This window comes from Melospiza melodia, chromosome 6, assembly GCF_035770615.1.
Source record: "Melospiza melodia melodia isolate bMelMel2 chromosome 6, bMelMel2.pri, whole genome shotgun sequence".
Lineage (NCBI taxonomy): Eukaryota > Metazoa > Chordata > Aves > Passeriformes > Passerellidae > Melospiza > Melospiza melodia.
This window is the reverse complement of record NC_086199.1, coordinates 54,696,637-54,705,505: the sequence shown is the minus strand read 5'-3', so window position 1 is coordinate 54,705,505 and position 8,869 is coordinate 54,696,637. Positions and strand designations below refer to the sequence as shown.

The following is an 8,869-nucleotide window of genomic DNA, read 5'->3' as shown; positions in this document are numbered from 1 at the left end:
GTTGGGTTTTTTTAGTAAGACATAAGAATATGCTTAATTCTTGTTTCATCCAAGGGGTTTGCGGACTGTAACATCAAAAATGAAGCTACAGATTGATATTTTTCCTGGTTAATCGGAGGAGTATTTTAAGGGAAGATTTCCCTGAGCCTGTTCTGGGAATGGAATGAACTTGCTGAGGACCCTCCACCTGAGGATACCACGGGGCATTTGGCACTGGGGATGTAGAACCAGGGTGGGAAAGGGGCAATTCTGGGGGGCAAACCCAACCCCGAGGAGCTGGAGCGGGTGGCGGAGGCGGGGAGAGGCGCCGGGGCGGCTCCCGCCCTTAAATGCCGCGGCGGAGCGGGATGCGGGGCTGCAGCCGCGGGAGGGAGGAGGGAGGGCAGGAGGCAGCATGGCACCGCCGGGGGGCGGCGGGCAGCTGCGGGATGGGCACAGGGATGGCGACAGGGACAGAGCCACCGCTGCGGACATGCGGCGCTTCACCTGGGAGGAGATCGGGCAGCGGAACGGGCGGGGGCCGGCGCCGCAGGAGCGCTGGCTGGTGATCCACAGGAAGGTGTACGACATCAGCCAATTCTACCGGAGACACCCGGGAGGGGCCCGGCTCCTCGTCAGCCACGCCGGGCAGGACGCCACGGTGAGCGGAGCGGGGAGGCGGGAGCCGGGATGCGCCGCAGGAGGGCGCCCGGGAAAAGCCGGGCAGAGCGGGTTGGGAACGGCCTCAGCGGGAATCGGGGTGTGGGACAGAGCCGGGGGAGCGAAGTGTGACCGCTCCGTGCGAGCCTCGCCATGCCCATGCTATGGGACAGGGCAGATGAGGAGATGCAGCCCACGGGAAAGGGATCGGAGCTGTTGCTCCAGCTAAATCAGAGCAACAGCGGGAGCGAGAGCTGTGACGGTGTTCACAGGGGTCTTATGTTGAGGGAAGAGACGGAGATCTGACTCCATATTTCAGAAGGCTTGATTTATTATTTTATTATATATATTGCATTAAAACGATACTAAAAGAATAGAAGAAAAGGTTTCATCTCAGAAGGCTAGCTAAGCTAAGAATAGAAAAGAAATAATCATAACAAAGGCAGCTGTCCCAGACTCTCTGTCCGAGCCAGCTGGGTTGTGATTGCCATTAATTATAAACATTCCAGATCGGCCAATCACAGATCCACCTGTTGCATTCCACAGCAGCAGATAACTATGGTTTACATTTTGTTCCTGAGGCCTCACGGCTTCTCAGGAGGAAAAAATCCTAAGGAAAGGATTTTTAATGAAAATATGTCTGCGACAGAGAGCAGAGGAGCACATGGAGATGCCCAGAGGACTGGAGCACCTCTGCTAGCTGGGAGTGTTCAGCCTGGGGAAGAGAAGGCTCTAAGAAGAGTTCAGTACCAGTACCTAAAGGGCTCCAAGAGAACCAGAGAGGGATTTTGGACAAGGGCCCGGAGGGACAGGACAAAGGAGAATAGCTTTAAACTAAAGAAGCGTTGATTTAGAGTGCGTATAAGGAAGAAGGTTTTGCTGATGAGGGTGGTGAAATACTGGCATAGGTGACCCAGAGATGCCCCACCCCTGGATGCACTCAAGGTCAGGCTTAATGGAGCAATCTGGTATAGTTGAAGATGTCCCTGCTCATTGCAGTGGGGCTGGAGTAGAGGAGCTTTAAAGGTCCCTTCTAACCCAAACCATTCTATGATTCTTAAGTCTTCAGGATTACTTTTATCTCCTGGTCTTGCTTGTGTCATTGCTGTGAGTTGCAGCAATTTTTTCCATATATAAGAGATATTTGAGGCTCATGGAAATCAAATAATTTTCAATCCATCAAGTTTAAATTTCAAATTGTGTATTAGTTGAACTTTGCATTCTGTAATTTCAGCACTCGTTTCCCAAGTTACTACTGCCAGATTTCTTTAATTTTCTGGAAAATCCCAGACAATGGATGAACCAGATATTTTGTTTCTGGGATCTCAGCCAGGTTGGTAGGTAGTTGCTTCCATGTGCAAATCATTAAGCCCTCCAGGATCTGAGCCACTTTTGGGTCTGTCCATCTTGCAGTAGGTCCATTGCTTAATCTTTTGGATATATATTATGAAAAATAAAGAAATTATCTTAATTGAGCTGGAAGATTTTAACCAAAAGCAGAAACCCATGAAAGGTGGCAGCTCAGGAGAGGGTGAGAAGCACAGAAGGCTCTCAGTAAGCAGACACCTGAGGAATTAAAAAATGAGTATAACTAATGCCAACATTTTAGAAAGGGTGACACTGCACACTGAAACTGTGGAGTCCTCTTGGTGCTGCTTTTTGTTGTGGTGTTCTCTCACAAAGGATAAAAAAGGAAGGATGCCTTCCACCAGACCAGATTGCTCCAACCTGGCCTTGGACAATTCCAGGAATGGAGTGATTTAAAAGGCAATTTTAATTTTTTTTTTTTTAAACAAAATCTGGATTTCTTTTCCTTTGTTGCTGTGCCTTTGCAGGATGCCTTTGTGGCATTCCATGTTGACAAGGTGCTGGTGAGCAAGTACTTGAAGCCACTGCAGATTGGGGAACTGGCACCCGACCAACCCAGCATTGAGCCCACTAAAAATGTAAGTCTGTCCTTACAAAACAGATCAAAGGAGACTAAAGGGAAATATTCTGAGATTACACCATGTTCTTCTCTATCAGCATAGCTCCTGGAGCAATGGGAACCAGGTTCCTCACATTTTTTGGGCTACTACTTAAAAACAATGTGCAAATATGAAATCCCTGAAGATTAATTTTTCATGTCACAGCCTCTCTACCTAAATAGCAGAGTTATCACCTCTTCTTTCCCTTGCTTTGAGGAAGAGCTAACCAAAAGGAAAAGGAATATTTTTGGAGAATAAATATTCTCCTTCAGCTGTAGGTCCATTTAATCCTCCCCTGTTAATCATGGGAAGGGAAAAGTGAAGACAAATATAAGGAATAACTTAATGCAAAAACCTACCACAAGGTGGCATGGGAAGTTCATGCACACAAAGTACAGCTTCCACTAAACACAACTTCAGCTGAGCCCTCTGCTGCCTGCCAAGGATTTGATGGAAGAAGCACTGAGGAGGATTTGTTTTAGGGGTTGGGATGCAGACATTGGGATGGCTGCTCCTGGCTCCTCAACAAAAAGCTGTAGCAGAGCAAAGATAATGTGTATTAAACCCAGCTCTTGCCCTTTTAGCCAGATCCTTTGTTCTTTGTCCCCCCCACCAGAGTGGTTTTTGGGGAATGAGGCTGCAGTGGTGCTCTCTAAAACCACAGAATTGTGACCCTGATGCTTCCCCCAGGAAATGCTGGTGAAAGATTTCCGGGAATTGCGCGCTACAGTCGAGAGAATGGGACTCCTGGAGCCAAACCAGCTCTTCTTCTTCCTGCTCCTGGCTCACATCCTGCTCCTGGATATAGCTGCCTGGCTCATCCTCCTCTACTTTGGGACATCCTTACTGCCCTTCGTTCTCTCCCTGCTGCTGCTGACCATTTCCCAGGTGAGCAATGAATTCCACAGCAAGGCCTTGCATCAACCTACACACACACATGAGCAGTTTCTTGTCCTTTGCTCCCTCACTTGGCATAAAAACACAGCCACTATCTGGATACCAAGAAGAAATTCTGCATGTGGGGATCTCACAGTAAACTTAGTTTGGGATTCTTTCAGCAAGATGTATTCTGGGGGAAGCCTTAGGACTGTCAGGATTCCACAGTCCCTTTCTGCTGGTGAATTGGGAGCAGTGTCTGGAAGATAAATCTTGGTATTTCAATGCAAAGGATGAGTGTGGCACCATCCCCATCTCAATTCCTCTTTTTCTCCCCTCCTGAAGTTTTTTTTCTCCTCCTCCAGGTCCAGGCTTCCTGGTTACAGCACGATTTAGGACACCTCTCAGTATTCAGGAAAACCAAGTGGAACCACTTGCTACACAAGTTTGTGATGTGCCATTTGATTGTGAGTCCCTGGAAAACTTCTGGGCGTTTTCCTGTAAAAACATGTGTTCTGAAGACTCTGTGGAGCATGTGCAGCACTGGGGGGAGGATTAGGGTCAGGAAGTAAAGGGAATTCTGGCTCTGAAAGTGCTTTTCATGCTTTGTTCTTTCTTGAACAGGGGGCCTCTGCCAAGTGGTGGACTCTCCTGCACTCCCAGCACCATGCCAAACCCAACTGCTTCCACAAGGACCCTGACATTGATATGCACCCTTTCCTCTTCACTTTGGGGAAGAAATTCTCTGTGGAGGTCAGTGAGTGGGTGTGGGAAGTCTAAAACTAAGGTGTGATGGCAATTTCTGTAATGAGGTTTATTTCTCCACAGTTCACGCTAAGTCCCTTTAAGAATCTCTTGAACAGCTGATGTGTTGATGTAAATACATTAGACATGATGTAAGGGCATTGTATATAGGGTGGAAAATCCACCAGCACATTCATGGTTGGAGAAATCTAATGACCTAGAACAACAACTCAGTAATTAATGATCATTAGATAACTTGTAAACATCAATCAATGTAGGGCATGGCTGCAGTCAGCCTGGAATTACTATTTTAGTATTAATGTATGATGCTCAGTCAGAGGGTGGCTTTGATGTGTTCATGTCTTCTAGGAGAGTTTGCTGTGACAGGAACAGCAGGACTGAAAAAAACAGGGCTGTTCCTCGAACTCCAGTTGGGCAGAATTTGTTGGACTGTGTAGGATGGATATTCCCAGTTTGTCCTGCTTGGGCACTGCCAGGAGTGACAACCTAAGAGTGCTGAACCCCTTTTGCTGTAGATCCCATCAGTTCTTGACACCATCACAGCAGCTACAGCACTGAAATATTTTTCTCCATGCCATCATGGGATTGCCATTTAAGTTTAGAGACTCAGAGAAGAAATAAGGGGGAAAAATGAGAGAAAATATGTATTTCTGACCACTAACATAACTTAGCCTTGATATATCTAATTCTTCACAAAATGAATCATGAAACAAGGAATGAGGGTTGTGGGAAGTGTGCAAGAATAGTCCCTCTGGAAAATAAATGGAAAAGAGCAAGTTACCTGTGCAAATTGGCAAATTGCCTGGTCTCCACTAATATTTTTTTTCTGTGTTTTTTTTCCACAGCTTGGGATCAAAAAGAAAAAGTACATGCCCTACAACCACCAACACAAATACTTCTTCATCAGTAAGTATCTCTATCCTTCAATTCCCTGTAAAGTATTAAAGGGGCTTGGAGAGTCTACTTTTGACCTGGAGAACTCGAGAAAAACAAAGGTGCCTGAGTCAAAGTACAAAATAAAAAACCAAAATAATAACAACCAGATTTTTGGAAGAGTTGGAGACCTGCCTCATCTTATCCTTTATCTCCCACATCCTCCACAGAGGCTCTGGGTTATGATATCTTACCACATCTTTCAGTAGTATCAAAGTCTGTGGGTTTCAGGTTTTTTTTTTTTTGTTTGGTTTGGTTTGGTTTCTTGGGGTTTTAACTGCAAGTGAGATGTCCTTTTGGAAGGCTGAGTTTGAGTTCTTCAGCCCCAAATCCCTGATAGAAAAAGGATTTAATATTCATTCCTGTTGTTCCCCTGTTTGCACCAAGGAATAAGGAGCCAGATAATCTTTGGGCTCTGGAAGCCACTTCTCAAAGTAATAATTTCTAGCTGTTCCTCAGTCAAGAGCCGAAATCTGAGTTTTGTAAGAACCCTCAGATAATTGTCAGACCTATAAATATTTCAAGGCACTAAACCAACATCCTAACCTGGACAGTTCTCCAGACTGAGCAGGAACTCAGGACCCTTCCCTCCCAGGCTGATGTATGATGTCACCAGTGATGAATTTTTCTTTCCAGCTCTTCCTCCGCTCCTGTTCCCCACCTACTTCCACTGCCACACATTCTACATTGCCTACACAAAGAAGTACTGGGCGGTGAGTACTGCTGCATTATATGAAGCTTAAAAAATAAATAAGCAAATGTAATTTATCAAGACATGCTTTTCTTGTTGTCTCTGTTTTTGGTAGGACTTGGCCTGGATGCTGACCTTCTACATCAGATTCTTTTATACTTATGGATCTTTATTAGAAACAAAGAGTCTCCTGGCATATTATTTTATATTCAGGTGATGTGTCTTCAGAAGGTTCTTCAGCCTTCTCTCTATGCATTCTTTCCATCTGTACCTGCCTGCCTTTCTCTATGCTTATATTTCCACGTTCTCCTTTGCCACCTCATTTTTTGCCTACTTTTTAATTCATAAATTCTTTTGTTCGATTGCCAGTGCAAGTTTTGTGTTGTCCCATTAGCTGAGGCAACAAAGATTTCACTGAGTGCTGACCAAACTGAGAAATACCTCATATAACATTCAGTGCTTTGAGTGTTGGGTCTGCTGCTGTTTAAAGAGCACATTTAACCAAAACAGCTTAGCCTGGGCTTGCAAATGGTATTATCCAGCAGCACTGACTTGAATGGACAGCACACTCTCCCCTTGGATCATTTCACTGATTCTAATCAGTTTGGGCCTTGGCTACAGATAAAACAAGCTGAACACCAGTCAGTGTTAACAAAACACATTAAATAATCATGAGTTTCATAAGGAAATATTAAACTTCCAGAGTTTGGAAGTCCTTCCAAGTGCTGGCTTAGCAAGGCTAGTGTTCAGCCATGTCTTTAAGTCTGGCTTTGCCATTATTTCAATGGCTCCTCGCTGACCTGCTCACTCAGCACTGAGTTCTCTCATCTCATTGCACAGGATGCTGGAGAGCAGCTGGTTTGTCTGGGTCTCACAGATGAACCACATCCCAATGGATATCGACTATGACAAGAATTTGGACTGGGTGTCTACTCAGGTAAAAGATTTTTCCCTTCTTAAGAATTGTGGCCATACAGGTACAAATTTTAACCATAAGCAAGTCTTCTGTTGCACTAAGGGTGAAATCAGTTGGTGGCTGGGAGGTGAAGGTTAATAGGCTGATGGATTCAGTCATGGAAAAGGTAGGAAGTAAAGCAATGAGACACTCATGGGCAATCCAAAATGAAATCCAGGTTGAGTTCTGGTTCCTAAACATACTCTTCACTTGTCTCTGACTTTGCTTTCCTCTGTCCTCCTCTAGCTCCTGGCAACCTGCAACGTGGAACAGTCACTGTTCAATGACTGGTTCACAGGACACCTCAACTTCCAGATAGAGCATCAGTGAGTACTCACTCCAAGAGGGAATTTTCTTTCTCCTCCTCTTTTTCAAAAAAAATTTCCCCTTCTCTCTTTTATTTTTTTCCTTTCTTATTATTTTTTGCTCTGAATTCTACAAATAGTTGTGGGGCAGCAATGAGTTTATCTTTAAAACTTGAAACTTTTAAAGAGATTCATGTAATTCACAACTTCTACTGGATCCACAGGATGACAAGAGAAAATGGAACAGGGGCAGGATCAGTGCAAGAGCAGCAATAGAGTCAATCCCAGGTTTTAGGGATCAATGGAAGTGTCCTGGCTAAAGCATCTGTTTTCAGTCTGCCATAGGAGTTTAAAGCCACTTCTGCTGATTTTTTATGCTGTTACTCTATAGAGTGAGATATGCAAGGATGAAGGCTCATCTCCTCTATGATATGGAGAGGGCTACTTCTGGAAAAAGGCATGGAGGGGAAAGTAGTTTCTTCCATAAGACAAACTGTGGAAGAGAACAGAGGGGAAAGCAGGAAGTGCCTACAAGTTCCTTGTGCTAAAAGCACAGCAGGGGGAAAGAGGAGCTGGGAGCAGCTACAGACCCTGCTCACTGTGAGCAGGGTGATTCCTGGGAAGCACTAATGGTAGGGTTTCCTGTGAAGCTTGACTGTTTCCCGTTCGCAGCCTTTTCCCTACAATGCCACGGCACAACTACTGCAAGGTGGCCCCTCTGGTGAAGTCCCTGTGTGCCAAGCATGGCCTCGAGTACCAGTGCAAGCCTCTGCTCACAGCCTTCGCAGACATCGTGCAGTGAGTAAAACAAACCTCATTCCCTTGTCCCAGCAACACTCCCCTGAGCAGCCCTGTGATGTGTCCCCTCTTTCTCTCTCTCCCAGCTCCCTGAAGACCTCGGGAGAGCTCTGGCACGATGCCTACCTGCACAAATAAAGGACAAGGCTTGGTGTGACCATTCACAGCCTGCCACAGATGCATTCCCAGCAAGCTGAGGGGCAGGGACCACAAGGGATTCTCTGGCAGAAGAAAGTCAGTAAGGACTGAGGGATAAAATTCCAATAGAGATGAAACTGCCTGAATTTTTCTTCTGGTTTTTCCTGGGGTTATGGTTCAGATATGTTAAGAGTGGACAGGGCAAGCAGAAGGTGAATTGTTAGAAGAGGGAGGAGCTCTTTGCTGAGTCTGGGCATTTCTGAGCCTGGGCATGGGCTCAAGTCAGATGATGGACTGGTGGAGCTGCACACACGTAACTTCATGTCAGAGGCCTCTGATCATGGGCTTTGGTTTTGTTTTTCTTTTTCCTCACGTGGAGGGTTTAATGCTTGATACAGCATTTGCTTACTTGAATTTGAAACTGCAAAGGATTTTGGATTAACATGGTGTTCCAGCAATGTGCTTAAACTACAATAAATTAGGATAACCTACTTAAACTACAATAAATTAGGATAACCTACAAACAACACTTAGACTGTAGCAAGTGCACATGCAGTGAATAAAAACATAAATGGGTTTTCATTACTATCCTCTAGAGCATCCTCATTGTCACAAGGCCAAGAAACACATGGGGTTAAAGCCAGCTTAAGGCCTCTGCTCTCTTCAAAACTGATCTGGTTTGAGGGGTTTTTTTGTATTTTGTGTTGGGCTGAGACGTCTGCACACTCCACACACACTCCCCCACCTAAACAAGACTAAGATTATACTACAGAAAGGTAAACAAAAAGTAAAATAAATCACC

The 8,869-nt window shown here is 45.2% G+C and overlaps 1 protein-coding gene across 1 annotated transcript; it reads left to right on the top strand.

Moving 5' to 3' along the window:
- The first annotated feature begins 394 nt into the window (after nt 1-394).
- Nucleotides 395-8,559, top strand: LOC134419216 (acyl-CoA (8-3)-desaturase-like). The gene is made up of 12 exons (XM_063158235.1): nt 395-640; nt 2,475-2,585; nt 3,297-3,494; nt 3,848-3,949; nt 4,107-4,235; nt 5,093-5,153; nt 5,817-5,893; nt 5,987-6,084; nt 6,712-6,808; nt 7,073-7,152; nt 7,804-7,929; nt 8,016-8,559. Exons 1-12 carry the CDS (start codon nt 395-397, stop codon nt 8,065-8,067), a joined length of 1,377 nt encoding a protein of 458 aa, XP_063014305.1. The 3' UTR covers nt 8,068-8,559.
- The last annotated feature ends 310 nt before the right edge of the window (nt 8,560-8,869 follow it).

Excerpts from the sequence above, each read along its gene's own strand:
- LOC134419216 (XM_063158235.1), top strand. The coding sequence starts at position 395 with ATGGCACCGCCGGGGGGCGGCGGGCAGCTGCGGGATGGGCACAGGGAT. Across the intron at positions 5,894-5,986 it reads ACACAAAGAAGTACTGGGCG|GACTTGGCCTGGATGCTGAC; the intron begins GTGAGTACTGCT and ends TGTTTTTGGTAG. Across the intron at positions 7,153-7,803 it reads AACTTCCAGATAGAGCATCA|CCTTTTCCCTACAATGCCAC; the intron begins GTGAGTACTCAC and ends TCCCGTTCGCAG.